General features: G+C 35.5%; 1 protein-coding gene across 1 annotated transcript; it reads right to left on the bottom strand.

The window, feature by feature from the left end:
• Positions 1-8,192: 8,192 nt before the first annotated feature.
• Positions 8,193-17,546, bottom strand: LOC126710133 (uncharacterized). Its single transcript, XM_050410515.1, has 5 exons — positions 16,361-17,546; positions 13,063-13,204; positions 10,491-12,992; positions 9,138-9,596; positions 8,193-8,643 (listed from the first exon to the last, which is right to left on the bottom strand). The coding sequence occupies exons 1-4, from the start codon at positions 17,383-17,385 to the stop codon at positions 9,222-9,224; spliced, it is 4,044 nt and encodes a 1,347-aa protein (XP_050266472.1). The 5' UTR covers positions 17,386-17,546; the 3' UTR covers positions 8,193-8,643; positions 9,138-9,221.
• Positions 17,547-19,746: the final 2,200 nt, after the last annotated feature.

Genomic DNA, 19,746 nt, shown 5'->3' with positions numbered 1-19,746 from the left:
CCTTTATTGCACAAATGCAATTAACATTAAATGCCAAGTGATGTTGAGATTGTCAAATTGAAATCTTATGCAATAACTAGGACCTTATCTATAAATCAAGTATGTTTATTACCACTAGAATTTTTAAAATGTTTTTTTTTTCTAGCTTTTCATTGAGAAAGTATGTTTTAGTGGTAAGTCTTACGATACATGAGAAGAAGTTTGATTTGAAGCCCGCGAGCCATTTGTGAAATTTGTCTAGCAGCACTTGTTTAGCGATTGGGATGGAACTGAGCGTGGGAAGATAATGATTTTAATTTTTATATATATTGGGTATTGTAGGTGTCATTCGAAAAAAATTAGACTACCATTTTTTAAAATTGATTTTTTTTTTTTTTTTTTGAGAAACAAGCCAAAAAGGCCACTTTATTCAATAGTTGAAAAATCCGATAAATAACAATTATAAACATCTGGTGGAACAGACTCCATCCAAACCAACAATGGAAAATAAAACTTTACTCTCTTGGCAAAGACATCAGCTAAAGCATTACCTTGTCTACAAATATGAGAGAAATAAAAGCTCTAAAGAGAGCTAGACGACAACAGAATAATACTTGATTTATAACTTATTATACTTTTCTTATTATTTATTTGTAGGAAGATTTAAAAAAGAATTATATGGAAACAAACTTATCATTGTGTATATAAATCTAAAGATATATTAAGAAGAATAAATAAGTCCAATAAATTTTCTAACAATAAACCAACCATGGAAATCACATTCTTGGAAATGTTATTAGATTTATAATCAAACAAGACATAGGTAGAGTTATATTCCTAAACATTTAAGATTCATGGACATCAAATCCTTAAAAATTTAGATACGGTTATATTCTTCCCTATGAACATCCACATTGGTGGTTTCAAAATGCTAAAATGTTATTTTTAGCACCACAATATGTAAAAAGTGTGCTACATTGGTGGTGGTATATCATATATGTAAAAAATTTAACTACTCAGCTACAGTACATAGCCATCTAGAGCTCAAATGTTAGAGCAAATAATATATTTTATTCTCCCTCCAATTAAAATAATATTTATTTCTTTTTTTCCCCTTCTCGTGCAAGCAACTGTATGTTTGTTGATTATTATTCCTCCGTTTCATATTTATTTAGGGTATGTTTGGTTAGGATAAAAATAGGGAGGATGGAAAAGAAGGAGAGGAAAATAGGATGGAAAATATAATTTTCTCTTATTTGGTTTAGGAGAGAAAACAAGAGAGATAGAAAATAGGATGGAAAATAATCCCTTCGGGCCCACATTTTTTTGTCCTCCCAATTTAGGAGGAAAACTAAGGAGAAAAGATGAGGTGGGTAGTAAATTACACAAATATCCTCACCTTTAAGGTATGTTTGGTTGGGATGAAAACATGGAGGATGGAAAAGAAGGAGAGGAAAATATGGTGGAAAATAGAGTTTTCTCTTATTTGGTTCAGGAGAGAAAACAAGAGAAATAGAAAATGGGGTGGAAAATAAGCCCTTTGGGCCCACATTCATGAATTGAACCAATTTGGTTTGCAACTTTTGATTGATTGGCAGAGAAGATAAGATGTAGTAATTTTGCAACTTTTTGTACATGTGGTGCATGCAATATGGATGATGGGCATATATTGTAGTCCACGTTATTTGGATAGAGTACTTATTGAAAGTAGTGGGGAAAGAGAAAACGTTCGGCAAGAACTACTAAGCGAACTTAGATGTAGTAAAAAATGTCGAGACATAATTTGAATGTGGCCTTATGCCTTTACTAAGTTGTGTGAAATTCTTCGAGGAACTGGCTGTTTTAAACACACTAGTAATGCTTCTTTTGAAAAGCAAGTAGCCAAATTTCTTTACATTTTAGCACATAATGAGAGAATTCGTATGGTTTCCTTTTTCTTTCGTCATTCTAATGAGACCATAAGCTATCATTTTCACAATGTGTTGAGAGCAGTCATCTACTTAGAAGATCAGTTTCTTCTACAACTTAATGGGGTAGAGGTTCCCTAACAGATACGAAATGGTCATAGATTTACCCATACTTTAAGGTAAACATGTTTTCAAGCAACTATATGGATTGCTTTAATATGAATAAAAAATTATTGATTTAATAGATTGTTTTAATTCCAAGATTGTTTAGGGGCTATTGATGAGAGACATATTTGTGTAAAAGTGTCATCAACAGATACGCCTGGATATTAAGGGAGGAAAGAGTACACAACTCAAAATGTATTGACAATATGTGATTTTGACATGAGATTTACATATATTTTACCTGGATGGGAAAGGACTGCCTCTGACTTGAGGATAATTAAAAACGCTTTAAGTAAGGAAGACAAACTTATAATCCAAAAAGGTAATGTTAAGTTATAAATACAAAGTATACTTATAAAAAATATAGAGAATTACTTAAATATATAGTGAATTACTTATATAAATTATTTTTTTAATAGGCAAATATTATCTAGTAGATGCGGGCTTTATGCTGAGAAGTGGACTTATGGCGCCATATAGGGGTGTACGTTATCATTTAAAAGAGTATTCAACATGTGACCCAGAAAATGCTGAGGAAATATTTAATCATCGGCATTCCTCTTTATGCAATGTCATTGAAAGGACATTTGGTGTGTTAAAGAAATGATTTCCTATTATATCTAGAATGACAAAACCCTTTTTCCTAATTGATACAATTACTGAGATTATCTTAGCTTGTTGTATATTGCACAACTATCTTATGGGAGTTGATTCGGATGAAAGGTTGATTGCAGAAGTTGATCGAGAGATTTTGAATGGTGACATACATAATGAAGCTAGAAACAGTACAAATGATAGTGATGCAGATGCTGGAAGATGAGCAATATTATGAACTAGTATAGCAATTAGAATGTGGAATGACTATGTATCGCATGATCAATAATTTTAGTCATCATGTTATGAGATTTGACTTGCTTATGTATATCTTTCTTTATGGAATAGTTGTTTTGGAATGACTGTTGTTGAACATTTAACGGTAGTTGCTTTTGTACAACTATTATGTGTACCTTATTAATACTTTAGAAGAATGTTCAATTACTAGTTTATTTATAGTAACATTATGCTATGTTGTATTTTGTTTTGTTGGTTTGTTTGTGGTATTTGTATGTAAATCTTGTTGGTTTTTTTTGGTAGTAGTTGTATGTAATCTTGTAAAGAATAATATGTTTAACATACAGTGTTTAAAATGTCCAAGATTTGTACAACTATTATTTGTACCTTATTAATGCTTTAGAAGAATGTTCAATTACTAGTTTATTTATAGTAATATTATGTTATGTTGTATTTTGTTTTGTTGGGTTGTTTGTGGTATTTGTATGTAAATCTTGTTGGTTTCTTTGTAGTAGTTGTATGTAATATTGTAAAAAATAATATGTTTAACATGTAGTGTTTAAAATGTCCAAGACATTGAAAAAGACAACTGATAGTGAGTCTAAAGTGATTAACATGAGATGAACTGATGACATGGATGACTTTTTACTTAACGTTATGTTGGAGGAACAAAACAATGGAAATAGGCCCCATGGAACATGGAGCTTTCATGCTTACTCAAATATGTGTAAAAAGTGTTAAGCATCGTTCGGTTATGCCGTCGAGAAAGGTAACATCAAGAATCGCATCAAAATTTTGAAAGGTACTTTCCATTCATGTCATGACCTTTTCAAGAACAGGAGTGGATTTGCATGGAATCTAATTACTGGACTTTTTGAGACTAAAGATGAAGTGTGGGAACCTTTAATAGAGGTTAGTTATATTTATTTTGATATTGTGAAATGTTTTTTTAGATCAAGTTGATACATTTTGTTGGTACTTTGTTGTAATAATAATACTAATAAGTGTGTATTGTATTTTTATAGGCAAACTCAAATGCTAAAAAATAGAAAATAACTCCAATTCAACATTATAAGAAGCTGTTTGATTTGTTTTCCAAGGATAGGGCAAATGGTGAAGGTTGTATAAGTGCAAAGGAGAAAGTTCGTCGATGGGAAAAGGAAAGAGAGGATAGCATAAATTTGGAAGAAAATATTGATTGCTTTGATGAGTTTAGCATGCCAAATGTAGAATCATATTCTCCAATGGTCTCTCCTTTTTACTTATGTGAGACATCATCCAAGAAGGCGAAGAAAACACCTCAAATGGTTGAAATGCTTGAAAAAAAAATGAAAAATTTTCAATCCTTGATAATGTGGCAGCAAATATAAGGCAAGAAAATGAGATTGCTAAGGAGAGACTTGTTATTATGATGCAAGGACATGAGATTGCTAAGAAAGGACTTGCTACAATGGAGAGAGGATGTTCACATTGTTACTCTAAAGAGGAAGTATTTTTTGAATTGGTGAATATAGGAATACCGACGAACGTGCAACTTGATGCTGTGCTCTTCCTAATTAAGGATCCATCCAAAATGAGAGCATTTTTATGATGTTCTAGCTGTGAGTTACACCAACAAATATTATTGAAGATGATGTATGCTAAGGAACCTTAGGGGCTGTTTGGATTTTGGTGTTTTCATTACTCATCACTCAAAAATGGTGAGACCCACGTAGAGAAAGGCTATTTGGATATGTTTTCAAGTTTTATTTTCATCACTCAATTTTTTGATTTTTGAGTAATGAGTTAGCAAAAATGAAAATAAGTTTTGGGTGTTTTTGAGTTATGGAAATTGAGTTATGATGGCATTTTTGTAAATACACACACATTGAGGGACCCACGGTCAGAGCACTTCTCAGGTCTAGCCATAACTTTTGACAAACCGAACTGATTTTTTTTTTTTATGTTTTGGAATGGGTCCAGCCGCAACTTTTGACTTTTAAGTTTTTTAAGTTTTAAAAATGGGTCCCATATTTTTAAGTTTTTGAAGTTGAAAAACAAATCTGAATTAGGTGCCAAACTGGGTTTTGGAGATATTTGAGGATTATTGAGTGATAGGAAATGAGTTATAGAGTGATGAGTGATGATATTTGAGTGATGAGTGACCATTTTTTTCCACCCAAACAGCCCCTTAGTGATTGGATAATTGTCAACTGATTTTTGGTAATAGCTAAGTTGCATAATACTAAACAATGCAACTTAACATTTTGCCAACTTTTGATTTGCTAACTTTTGTGGGCTGAATGTAGTATATTACATAATTAGCAATATTTGATAACTTTGTATTTCGGTTAAGACACTAGAAGATAATGTAATATTTTAATTTACATTGTGCTATGGATGAATGAAATTAACATCATTTCATGTTCAACATGATTGCTTTGACCACGAAGTAGAGGAATGTATATATATAGTGTGTTAATAAATTAAGTTTGAAACAGGTGAAGAATTTATAAATATTTATTGAATAGTGAGTTTTGTTGCCCAGGTGAAGAAAATTTAAATATTTGTTGAATGGTGTTTTGCTGCTAGGTGAAGGATGTGTTAAAACCTAGTTGAATTGCTACTAGGTGAATTGTTTTGCTGCCAAGTGAAGGATGTTTTGCCAAGTTTGCCTAGTCACCAATGTGAATAAAGTTTTATTTTTTATTTTTAATATCTTCGGTCTACGTAACAATGGTCATGTGGATAAAGTATTTTTTTTTTTTTTTTTTGAAAATGTCTTCCCAATTAATGCATAATCAATTTCTGTTGTCCATAAATTTTAAATTATATATAATAATAAAGAAAAGTAATATAAATGTACATGTATTTATGTTAATTTTTATATTATTTAATGAGTGTAAATATATATATTTCTTATATATTATATATGTTTTTTAGAAAGACTTATATATTATATAATAAGGACATAATAGTCAATTTATATAAACTACATTTTCCATCCTCCCCCTTTTCTCTCTAACTAAACAAAAAAAATTTCCACCCCTCCAACCAAACACACACGAGGGAAAACCAAATATTTTCTATCTTCCCACTTTTCCATCCTCTCATTAATTTTCCATCCTTCCACTTTTCTACCCCTCCAACCAAATGGACCCTAATCATACATATATCAATAGGCTCATCCCTGAACCCAAAGCTAAAACTTGTTGAAGGCAAAATCGCTTGTTCCTTCTTTGAACAATATAAAGGAAATACATTATAACAATCCTTTGATGAAATTAAAAAAAAAAAAAAAAATCTTTAATTTTAAGAAACATTAGGATTAAAAAAATATTTTTGTTGCACTAGACCATTATTTAAAAATACAACATTTGGAAAACAAAGAATAAAGAAATAATATTTAAATAAAATATTGCTAAAATAAAATCATTGATGCTGGATGTATTGATAAGTGTGGTGTTAAAAATTTAAAATAGATAAAGTAACTTTTTAAGTGGCTAAAAGCTAAAAAATATAGCTGCACCAAAGTGAATGCTCTACATCATTCATTAATTTCAATAACTTTTGACAGCGCTATTTGGAAGCACCCATAATGTAATCCATGTAACTGATTCCCGCTCTCTTTCAGGGTAGTTTTATTAAGACTCATTTTTTAACCCAAGAGAGAGAGAGAGAGAGAGAGAGTTGTATAATATTCAGCAATCTCCATTGCCACTGATCACGGGTAGCCATAGATCAAATTTTGTTGTTTAAGTGGCCCGTGAAGTGGGCTTGGGCTGACCTCAAACAACCATATATACCTCCAAATAAAATGAAAGTCGGTGGGGGGGGGGGGGGGGGGGGGGTTACGATGTTTCTAGCGTTCTGAATTTGATTATAATCTGAAGATACGAAAAATTGACAAGGTTTTCAAGAGCAATGACATTTTAGAATAATGAAGATTTGAAGCCTTCTCGATTAGAATTTTGGCCTCAAAGTGATTATTTTTATTTTCCATCCGTGGGGAAGACATTTTGAAGTGAGGAAAGGGAATTGCATAGCAAAATTTGCGATCATTATTGAATAAATAGATTAATATGAGAGAATCAAATAAAAGGATAACACTCATTTTTTAACATCCACTTTCATGTTTTAAAATATAGATATTCTAATATCAATTGTAGATATTAACATAAAATAGCAGCAGATGGAAACTGTGTATGGGGATTTTTCTTAAATAAATGGGTGTATGCGAGTCGTACCAAGCTTGGAAACCCAAAACCAGTAAAGGTGCATGGGCAGTATTTGTTTTAAGAGTATTCAGTAATGGAATAAGCGTTTTGGGTTGTGACAACGCCAGTATTACTCACACTACCTACCGAGTTAAGATAAATTTTTTATTTTATTTTAAAAGGAATATAAAAATTTCGGAGATCAGTAACAAGCAAGTCTTCCTTGGCAAATCGTCTGGCTCTCGGACTTAGTTACATATAATAGAATCGTCAAGATACCACATTGGCATCGACGTCCCATACATAACTTGAGCACAGATTTTTTTACAAAGCCGAAGACCAGTTATACTCTCTTTAACAAAAACAAAAACAAAAACAAAAACAAAGTAGCAAAATCATACTTTTTCCCCTAGCAAATAGACAAATATTGCTTTTTATATATAAGCCTTTTATTTTAAAAAGAAAATTGTTGACCTTGAAGGATACAATGAAAACTCAAAAGTGTACTCTTAGTCCTAGATGTGCCTCCACTGCCAACTACAGCTAAACTAAACCACATGAAATTGGGGCTGTTTGGTAAGGTGTTTTGAGTAACAGTTTTCAGTGTTTAAACAACATTACACGTATTTCCAAATACTTTTTCAACTACACATATTTTTAAAATATACAAACAACGTTACTAAAACAACATTACCAAATGACCCTAAGTTTCCTGACATCTCACCTCTAAACTGCCTTTTTGACTGTTGCAGCGTAATCCAAACCATAATGTCTGATATCTCTCTTGTTGTAAATTGACTTTAGCGAAATGACTTTTCAAGACGCAAACAATGCTTTACAATTGTTGCAATTTAAAGAATTTTCTTACCCCAAATTGAATTGCACCCAAGGCCAGGAAACAATGCCCTCTTTTTAATTTTTAATTAAAAAAAACCCTTTTCTAAAGACCAAATTATTAACAAACAAGGTTTAAAGATGATCCTGCAGCATCTCTAGAAAAAAAAAAATCCCATTATTTCGTGGGAAACCAGAAGTTATCCAGGTCAAATTCCCCCCTATTTTTTCCTTCTTAACACTACAAGAACCATGTATGATCTTAAAGTATATAGAGCCATAGAGGTAATAGTGAGTTGGTAAAATGCAATCTTAGTCAAATACTACAAACAGAAGCAGGAACTATATAGGCAGAAAAATTGGGGGAAAAAAGAAGGTGAGTAGATATTTGGAGAGCGCAAGTTAAGGGGGCAACAAGGTTATGCCAATACCGTTCCCCAAGTCAGCCCATAAAACCATTACAGTTGGCAATCCTATTTCTTTCTTGTCAAGGGTGGAAAAGATGGGTCCTCAAAATAAAGGAACCCCACAAATCTGTTGTCAGTATTCTGATAAACAATCATTTGGACCTAAAGGGAAAAATGAATAATGCGCTAACTGATCTCCAAAATGAAACAAAAGAGGGCGCCATACCAGATTTATAAAATCAGGCTCTTGCATAGGACCAACCTGTGCAGCTGTACGAGTCTATCAGCAGGTGATCATTTTTTCCAACTGGTGTCTACCATTACCTGGAAAATATAAAAGCTATCAATGAAAATCATCAGTGACATATACATTCATATTATCTTTTGGGTTTTACCAATATATATATATATTTTTTTTGGGGGGGGGGGGGGGGGGGGGGGTGTGGGGGAAGATGTCTATGCATGATCATTATCCTTCCTTGGGGATCAGACATTTTACACACTAACAGAAACATTATAAGCCTCCTTAAAAGGAGGTGAGAGGTTATAGATACTGCCTTGGAATAAGAAAAAAAGAAAACAAATGAACTTAGAGCAAACAAACTCAAGTTGTTTTCATAAACTTTTATTCTAATGTCATCATAATTGTAAGTTATTGTTCACTTTGATTGTAACATTTGCAATTTTTAATTAGAAAAAAGGAATAAGAAAGCTGTAGTAATTAGCCATCTTAAAAAATATAGAAAGCTAATAAAAGGATCAACCTATCCTTTAAAACACAGAACAAATGCATTCATGCAATTAGATTTAGTAATTACCTCATATCTCAAAATCTTATTCTTGACAGGAAGTGGGTTATATGAGAAGAAATCCTTACAAGGTGTCACGGGACAGTTGGACAATTACAATACATTGAATTGCCCAGAGAACTTAGCCTTGCAGGTTCCACACATAAAACCCACTGAACCTGGTTGCATTCCAGAGTTGGCAGATTCTATATGAAACTCAATTCCACACCAGACACACGCAGTCCTGACCTGATGCCTGCTTGCTAACTTCGGCAACAAAGGCAAAGCTTCCTTTTTAAGCCAAATAGAGGAATCAAACCCTTGCTCCATCTCTGCATCATAAGACAAAACATTCGATTCCTCTGGATTAGGGCTTGGCTGCATTGTCAGGAAATTGTATTCCAAATGTGCTATGCTACTTGATCCAAGCCCTTCTAAACCTGATGTGCTGTCAAATCTCTCATTAGAGCTGAAACTTTTGTCTCCACCCTGTTTATTAAAATACAAAGGTAGCATGTGTTTAATGCTGCTGAAAAATTCCAATACCACATAGCGTAACCTTTTCAGCCTTTATAGTAAAACAAATGTAAATAAATGAAGAAAAAAATTTAATGACCAAGAAAGGGGGCAGTCTGAATTGGTTTTATGTTTTTTTTTAAAATTTTTTTTTAATTTTTATTATTTTTCTGATAAATGAAAATTTTAATTAGAAAAGAAAAAGGGAAAGACACCATAATAATTGTACAATCACCTTTCAAAGGATACAAATAGAAAAGACAATCAATTAAAATCAACAAAAACATGGAGGGGGTGCCTCCTAGAGCAAAATATGACTGTAAAATATGCTCTTTGATTACAAAGGCATGATGTTTGATTCCATCGAAGACCCCCCTGTTTCTTTCGTAACACAGAATTCACATGACACACACAATCAAGGCTTGCCACACCTTGGCTCCTCTGCAGCACTGAAACTGACCTTCCAACATTCTAACAGTTCAAGCACTGATTTGGGCATCACCCAAGCCAGCCCAAATTGGTTCTATGTACAAATCAAGGAATTCATAATCCTCTCTAAGCAAGCAATTTAGCATTTTTTTACACAAAAGGGGTGGGACAAAGGAATATATCTAGCCACGTGCAACACAAACAAATCAAGGGATCCATCATATTCTTGCTGTCTGACAGATAAAAAGTGAATTTCAGAAATAAATTGATGGCAAATGAGTAATCCTATGACATATTAAAAAATAATCCAGGACTAAAAAAAATGAAAAGAAACTTATTGAAGAAAAACATTTAGTAGTTTAATTTCATCAAGCATGAACATTTCTGTATTTATCCCAAGCAACATACTGTTGCTTCAAAAATAGTTATGCTTCATACCTTGCTTGTCATTACATCAAAGTTTGGTAAACATTCAGACAATGGCATCAGTGGAGATGAACTATTGGCTAAACCACTCTGCTGTACATTTTGTTCATTAGTTCTCCACATAAGCTCTTCCATGACATCCTCATTTGATTGGGCATGATTTCCAAAGCCCATCATTAAATCAGCATCCCTAGGCTTCCCCATGTCTTCAAATCTGGGCTGCTCCCACACTGTGCTTGTACAGAACCTATTCAACTTATTTTCGACTTGTTCACAACCATTTTTAGAGCCTCTTTCATGCTTAAGCTCCCCCACTGCGCTACTATAAACACCAGTTACGTCATTATCAGCGGAGAATGTTTGCTCAGCCCCAGAAGGAACAGAGGAACAACCTTCAGAACTTTGTCCCTGCATAGTGCTTGTCACATCCACATCTAGACCTGCCTGGGTGTCAAAAGCAGGTAACAGTTCAGTGCTCCAAGGGCTCTTCACTTTCTTATTTCCGGCGTCCTCTATTGAGCTACAGGAAACCTTATTCACATCATTCATATTAACCTGGTATTGTTCATAATCAGATTGGCTAAGTAAGCCACTTTCAGAAGGACCTCTTGTCTGTTTAAGTTCCTTCGTTGTACCATTCCAGATGTCATATCCATGCTCATCTGCAGATGAAACAAGTAAAGAGCCTTTAAAACATTTTTCCTGCTCACTGCAAGCAGTAGTATCCACACCTACTCCAGTTTCATTCCTGTCAAAAGCAATACTTAACTGATTATTCTTACAGCTTTCGACTTCATCAAGCTTGAGCCCCTCTAATGTGTCAGTAGAAACTTTATTCATATTATTGTCAAAATCAGATCTTTGCTCATCAGCAGATGGGGCAAATACATGGCTTTTAGAAGCCTCTCCTTGAAAGGGCTCCTCCATTGTGCAATGGGGATTCTTATTTACATTATTATCAACAATGCATTCCTCATCCAAAGATGAAATGTGTAAAGAGCTTCCAGAACTCCCATCTTTCTTAATGCCAATCACAGCTTCGTTGCTCTGTGAAGCATGATTGCTCCCAAAACCAATTGCAATTACATTGTTCCCAGAGATATTGACTTCATCAAATCTAGGCTTGTCCCCTGTGCTAGTAGAAACATTGTTCACAATATTGCTGGCAGAACATGTTCTTTTATCAGTAGACAAGCTACATAAACTGCTTCCAGAGCTCCCTTCCTGCAGAGACTCCAACATGAAGGAACTCACAATCTCGTTCTCATTATTCATTAAACTGGATCTTTGTTCATTCCCAAATGGTAAAAGCGAAGAGACTTCAGAACTGCATTGCTGCTTAACATTAGTACAAACATCCTTGAGCCCACTGAGATGATTGCCAAAACCAGATACCGACTCATTATTCTCAAATGTACAACCACTGTCAACTTTCGTATCTTCAACTGTGCTAGTAAGACATTTGTCCTGCAAATCCTCACCACTACATTTATCCTTACCATTCAAAGTATGAAAACTGCTTTCAGAACCAATCTCCAGCTGTGGCTCCTTCACTGAGTGGACAGATGCTTCAATCACATTGTTTTCAACAACAAGAGCTCTCTCATTTCCAGGTGGGGCAAGTGAACAGCTTCCAAAACTTTTACTTTCTGCAACACAATTATCAATTCCACTGGGAATGCATTTGTGGGCATTTGTTTCATCAGAAGATTCACAACTAATTTTATTCTCATTTTTAAGAGAATTTTCATCGACTGGACAAGCATTACATCTATTGGCAAAAACTGTAGCCACATCTACCTTCACCAAGTCATCCATATTCATGTTGCAAATTTTATCCTGCTTATCACTATATTCCTCAACTAAAGAATAGTCATCTTTGTCAGCCTTTACATTTTGATTGTCTTGAGACAAAAGAACGAGCAAATGACCATCTGTGTCACCACAAGTTTCAGTAACATTATCTACTTTTATTATACCATGAGAAAAGCCAGAACTTAATTCATTGACAACACCAGCAGTGGGAGGTTTTTCCCTGCCAATTCCAATAGATTCATGCATCTTTGAGGTTGATGGCAGAACTCTGGTTGGTGCAGAGTCAATGCCCTTCTGCATGTCTTTTAATCCTCCCAAAGCCTCAACACTCTTTGCATAGTCCCTCACATGGACCCCAATATGGCCATTGTAACGATGCCTCTCATCAAATATTTTATGGCAGAACTGGCATTCATATTTTCCATCTTTAATTATTACACCATCAGCAATAGACGTACCTTGTTTACACCTATTTGCCGTACTCTGGTGAGATGATATCAGATGGTGAACTAAATCATTCTTCCCATCAGATGTCATGGTGCATTTGTGGCATTTTAAAACTTCCCCTATTTGAATCCCTGAATCCTGTGTGTTCAAGGTGTCCTGCTTCTCATCAGTTAATATAGAAGTCATGGGGAGCTGTGAACAACTAACAAGGTCATCAGCATTCTTCGCATCTTCAAGTTTAGGATCTGCATCCTGTTGCAAACCTTGTAAATATAAATATAAATCAAATTAAACGGGTAAGATGAAGATCCCAGACACTTACATCTCCAAAATCCATTTTGCTAGCCAACTGAAAATTTTCATCAGTATAACCAGATCTGGGTTGGCTTGCATCTTGGAGTCCAGAAAAGGAAAGTAAGTGTGATGAAACTTCCTTGCACGACACAAACTGCTGTCCATTAGGGCTGGATGGTTCCGAATTACGGCAAATTGAGTAAGAACCACATGGCATTAAAAAGAATTAAGAATAAGCACCAAAATCAATGAAAGTAGCTGTACACCCTTCTAGTCATACATAAGGCAAAAGAAGAAAAGAAAAGGAAAAAAAGGTAAAATCCAACAGTTCCATGATATAACTGACGTAAGACAGGCACAGTTCAAAGTCATTATAATTACCATACTTTCCAACATAATGAAACAACATACATTAAAGAAAACCAAAAAAAAATTAACATTTAAAGGCAAGATTGATCCCAAAAATCCAACCTGAATAAGCTAATTTCGACCCAAAAGTTCAGCAAGTAAAATCTAATTAGTTTGTTACACATAAAAGATCCATTCCCATGAGGAAGAAATCAAATAATTGATGTAAATCTAAGAAGTTTGAGAACAATCCTTTCACAGACTATATAAATTTATGTTCTTAACAAGAACATAAATGTGATGGCAGTTGAAATGACTTTGGCAAAATCAGCTTGAGTCAAAGTCGTTCAGGTCAAAGACAGAAAATCCAAAAGGCCATGACAAACAACCCAAATACATAAAACAAGGCCAGTTCAGGTTCTAGTAAGTTTTATTCTATTCATATTGAGCTAATTAACTACATTTGGCAACTGTATTAAAGTAAGTCAAACCTTTGCAATTGAGAGAAAATAAAATGGTGGTGATTGAGAAGCAAATGTTTGAGGCTTTAGTGAAGGTAACTGAGGATTGGGTGGGGGATGGCTTAGGCTTGGATCTCTTAAATGTGTCAGATCAATTCTCAAGCTTTTTTTTTTTTTTTTTTTGATAAGTAATGGAAGATATAAAATAAAGAAGAACACAGCCCCGTACATAGGAAATGTACTAAGAAGGCAAAAACATCAAGAAACCAAATTACAAAGATCAAACAAAGCAGGAAGAGATAAACAAGAAAAAGAAGGTAAAACTAAGCACCATTCGAGAAGAGTAAGAAAGAAAAAAGACTTAAACTCAAGAATGGACCGTTCACGACCCTCAAAACTTCTAGCATTCCGCTCCCTCCAGATACACCACAACAAACAGTGAGGCACCATCCTCCAAATAACTATATTATGATGACGCCTGAAGTTGCAAGACCAACAGTCTAACAAATCCACTACCCTTTGCGGCATCACCCAACAAATACCACCCAAGCAAAAAACCATACTCCACATCTCAAAAGCAAAAGGACAGTGAAGGAGGAGATGATCAACGGATTCCCCAGACCTTTTGCACATTTGTTTTTGCATAATGGGTCAGGTTGGGTAAAAAAAATTGGTTTGATGGGTTGGGTCAGGCGAAAGGATTGTTCCCCCTTCTTTGGGTATTGTAAAGCTATGGTTTTGATTGAACTTTCTCTCCCCACATATAGGTCGGCTCAGGTGAAGTCTTGGGTTTAGGTAGACTAGATTGGGTCGGTTGCAAACTTTGGCTTTTAAAGGTTTGGGTCAAATGCAAGTATAGTTTTCCCTCCTAATGGATCAGGGCAAGTCTAATTAGGCTGGGTATGGTTCATTTTGTGTTCATCATAAAACTTCCATCAGTTCCACTGCATTGCGATTGATGTCAAACACGGTGCTCAGTCAGTGGTTGACTGTCGACAGCAAATGATGGTTTGCAGTTAGTGATAGAAGCTATCGTGCTTTGAGGTGACACAGTGAAACAGACATTTCGGTTCTTGGAATCAGGGTTAGATTTGCCTAGGGGATCTCGGTGGTGACAACCACTGTAAGGTTGTCTTCGACAAAATGATGTCGACAAAGCACGGGGATTTAAAAAGCAGGTTCACCAGCACAAGGATGACTCAATATTGTCTGTTTGGCAGTGATTAAAGATGGGGACAGCTTGGTGCTTGCAAAGTCACAATCTGTGATGAGTAATCAGCGGCAATTGGGACCGTTTGGCTCGAAGACAATAGCTATGGGACAGCTAGCTAGGCTTTTCTTTTTTTGATAAGTAGCTAGCTAGGCTTTTCTATCAATGGTGTGAATAGTTTGGTTCTTTTTTTTTCTTTTTTTTTTTTAATTTTATTTATGGAATTTTGATTTGGCTTTGGGCCTTGAGTCAAATGTTGTTTTATTGTTGGTGGCTATTATGGCTAAAACATGGATTCGGGTTGTGGCTAATCTTGTGCTTTTATATTCATTGTAATGGGTGGATTGTGGTGCCAAACAGGTGGCATATGGGTTGTTGGGATTAATTTTGTGTGACAGTGTCAAATTGGTGATTGTTGGACGGTTGTTTAGAATTGGGTGTGGGCTTTGTTGATTGCAAACAATCCGTTAGGTAATATTGGTGTTGATGGCATTTTGGTCATTAGTGGTGGAGGAGGCTGATCGATGGATTGATGTTTGCTCTAATACCAAAATTGATGCACTCTATGAGAGGAACTTTGTTTGGGAAACAAAGGGATTGGACCTAAAAATTGACACCTAGAGTTTGAGTTAAACATCAAGTGATAAAATCAATAGAACTAGACACGAGCAGTTGGGCTTACTTGGAATCAGCAAGCATTAGAAGAAAAATTCCATCTTCTACAGAAGAATCCCTCACCAAATTGTCTTCATAGTGAGCTGTAGTCACTCCAAAAAAAAAAAAAAAAAAAAAAAAAAATCTCCTATATATATATATCTGATAGTCACAATGGGGGAGGAGGGAATCGAACCCTGGATATCTTTCTCCATTGGAAATACTAGGAGATGCCAATTGGGCTACAAGGCTCTTGGCATATTTCCTAGAAATTAAAATCGATAAATTTTATCAAATTCATGATATACAGCTCAAAAACATCATTGGGGTATCCTTAAAATCATAAGTTCTCTTCATACGCCAGGCACCAGATATTAACAGGATATAAACATTTTGATATTCCCTGACCATAGCTATACAGTTCAACAATAGACACCTCATATCCACGAGTAGCAGAAGACAACTGAGACATCTTGTATGTTAAAAATTCACTTTAATTTCCTACTTCCATAAGTCTTCTTTTTCTTATTCTTCCTTATTAATACTTACTAAATCATACTCAAATGTCAAACTTAACAAACAAGTAACTACACACACACACACACAAAATTACTGACACATAACATAAAAAAAATCAAAGAGAAATTGACAACCTTATATATCGGCGGCAATGCAACCATACATAGCCGGCTTTCTTCTTGATAGAGAGCATAAGCTTCCACCCTCTGGGCAACACGTCGCCGATAACACTAGCGGGCACAATCCTCCTGTTCTTCCTCCAGCTCATCCACTCTCCATTCAACCCACTCAAAAACCCTAACAACTCATCCTTGGTCTGCAACCCTTCGGTCCTCCTCTTCAACTCTTCACCATACAAATCCTCCACATTCCCCAATGCAGCCAAGTCCACCACATCCCCTTTCTCATTCACCATCACCATCTCTTCCACCACATTCACATCTCTCACTTTTTTCCTCTCATCTTTTCGACTCTTATCGTCCTTTCGCGGCCGCCCTCGCTTCCGCTTCTTATTCCCCTCGCTGCTAACACCAACATTAACCGGCACAATTGGAAGAACCTCCACCTTCCGCTCAATCATCATAACCTCATTCTTCCGCGGCCGCCCTCGCTTCCTTTTCTTCTCTCCGCCGCCGCCGCCGCCAATAACATCAATCGGAACACTCTGGAAGCCGGCATTCGAAGAATCAGGCAGCAGCGACGGTTCGTATTCGATTCGAACATTTTGCAAGCCCTCGGTAGATGGATCGGGTAAGGACGGTTCGTATTCGGCCCGAAATGGCACTAGGTCATGATTGTGAGTTTCGGAGGCGAAGAGTTGTTTAAGGAGGGAGATAATTTGTGAATTCTCTTCGTCGATTTGGCGAGGAAGGAAAAAAGGGGAGGAGGAAGTGGAGGAAGGAGACTGGGGTTTGCGAGGAGCGAGGCGGAGACGAGAGTAGGTTTGTTTGCGACTGCCGGCGGATTCGTTGAAAACGGAGCGGTCGATTTTGGGGATCAAAACGTCGTCGTTGTCGTTGGAGGAGGAAAGGGAGGAGGCATTGGAAGAGGAGGAAGAGCAGAGTGAGAGAGAGAAGAGTTCGGACTGAGAGAGGAGGCGGAGGTCGATTAGAGGCAGGGTTTCGAGGCGGTGGTTGTCAACGACGGAGGCGGAGGCCATGACATAGAATTGAGATTGCGATTACGGTTGCACGAGTGAGAGCAACTGTTTTGGTTTCTGGGAATGAATAGGATAGATAGGGAAGAAAGAAAGAAAGTTAGTGGGTGGGTGGAGTAAGTGCGAGTGACGTTAATTTAGGGAATCGAGGGTGTGTGAGTTATTATTGCGTTGCGTGGCTTGTGTTGGTTTTGTGAGATTGACGCGGGGTGGCGGCACGTGGGGTTTTTTGATTTGTTTCCTGATTATGAGAACCGCTGGATTAGAATTGGATTGGATTAATAAAGACCAGAGGATTTTGTGGAGAATCTGGAGATTAGCTTGTGAAATGACTCGGCCCAGTAGAGAATCCGCATCTTTGTCATATATAAAGGCCCAATTACCTGAACCCAGCCCAATCATTAACAAAGTTTCATTGTACCTTTTGTTTCGGCCCTATTGGGGGCAATTTTAACATTGGTAGCAGGTACAAGGGCAATGACTTTAGTAGCATCCCCATTGACAATTAAATTTGAGATATTAATATTGAGTGATTTAGCCATAGATAATACATCACTTAAGGACTAAAGTTCAATAAGAAGGTTGGTGGAACCAATTGATGTAGAGAAACCACATATTCAAATCTCCATGAGTAAAATATCTTTTTCTTCTTGGACATTTTGCGTTATTATACTTCTAATTTTAATATATTTATAAGATGTTTGAAAAAAAAATTTATAAAAATAGTAGTAATTGGGTAGTTGATTATATAACGTGTGTATGGATGTTATCAATTTCCTAGTTTTTTTTTTTTTTTTTTTTGGCTTCCGCAACTATTTTTTACTACAAGCTTAAGTCTAGTGTTTCAAAGCACTGAATCCGTTGAGATTTAGACATATGTCAAATAATTATCATGTGTTCACATCTTGATAAGTCCAGTGCACAAGAGCACTGGACCCAACCCTTGTCCAATGTAGAGTGACTGCTTATTAAATTTACATAAATTCATTATTTTTCTTCATCACTTATGGTTTGTTATATCAAAATTAAAACAAAATTGTGGTTAAAAAAAAAAAAGTTGTGATTCTAGATTTACATTCCCCTTCCCCAAACCAAGATCTCCATGGCGGCAGGCAAGCCTAATGCCATTCACGCAAAAATCTAAGGGTGGTAAAAGTGTAAAACTACATTCATTTAAGAGAAATTATATGTCTACAATATTTTCACAACAAATCTTAAGTGACAGGTTGTAACTGGTTGTTATTGTTGGGGCAAAAAAGTAATCTTAGTATTAAGTTCAAATTTGAACCAACAATAACTAACCACCTATAATTTGTTGTAAAAATATTGTGAAAATATTATAGACATAACACCTCTCTTCATTTAAATCCAGACGGCAAACGAAACGCAACAGTAAGACAAGCTTTACCAAAAAAAATCCAAGTAAGCGAGATACGCAACCAACCCAAACCACCATACGCATAGCATAAATATGTAAATCACAAAAATGCCATATTCATCGGCAATAAGATGACAAAGTAGTTGCCTGTCTGCCTCAGCAAATACTTAATCTATCTAATGTCATTATTGACGATCAAGTACATGGCTTAAAATGTAAGTACGTGGCTACCACTACTTTTGTTGTATTGTATGATGTATGGTGTATGTTGTCTATATTTTATTTCTTCTCTCTGTCTATTTCGCTGGGACAAGAGAAGTTACTATTCTGTAAATCTTTTCATAGATTTATCAGGTTGCAACTTGCAAAATAGGTTAAATCCCAATGCATTTGATTTTTTAAATTAAATATATATAAATTATAAATCAGTACTACTAGCAATTGATTCCCACCATATACTTTTGTCATGCTACTGTAGCCATGCATTTTTTTTCTTTTTTTTAATCCCCCGACAGAGTTTGGAACAATTTATCCAATTCCTGCACATAAAGAATTATTTTCCTTTTCTTAACAATCAATGTAATTATAGCATGGTGGAAAGTGAAGCAAAAAAGGCAAACCCCATGGTGCACTAATTATTTTTTTTTTTTTTTTTTTTTGGTTAAATGGTGCACCAATTAGTTGCTTACTTACTTTAAAGGACTTAGCTTCTGTCCCCTGATAACTCCTGGCGACCATTAATATCAGGGAGGAAAGAGAGCATTAAGTTTAGATGTGATAGAATGTGTGGTCCCAGTTTTGAAAAGAAAAAAGTGTTTTTGCTTTTTTCCCCCCTTCCCGGAGAAGGTGTACTAGGCAGTCTTTAATTATTATTTGGCCAATCCTTAGTGCCACACTTTTATCCTAGAGGATAAAATAATAGGAATGTAAGAGATATTAGGGTTAAATCTTGAGTGAGGTTCAAAACTTCAAATCCACTCTCCTAG

The sequence above is a fragment of the Quercus robur genome, chromosome 12, assembly GCF_932294415.1.
Source record: "Quercus robur chromosome 12, dhQueRobu3.1, whole genome shotgun sequence".
Lineage (NCBI taxonomy): Eukaryota > Viridiplantae > Streptophyta > Magnoliopsida > Fagales > Fagaceae > Quercus > Quercus robur.
Note: the sequence above shows the minus strand (reverse complement) of the source record. Positions and strands in the feature narration are given on the sequence as shown.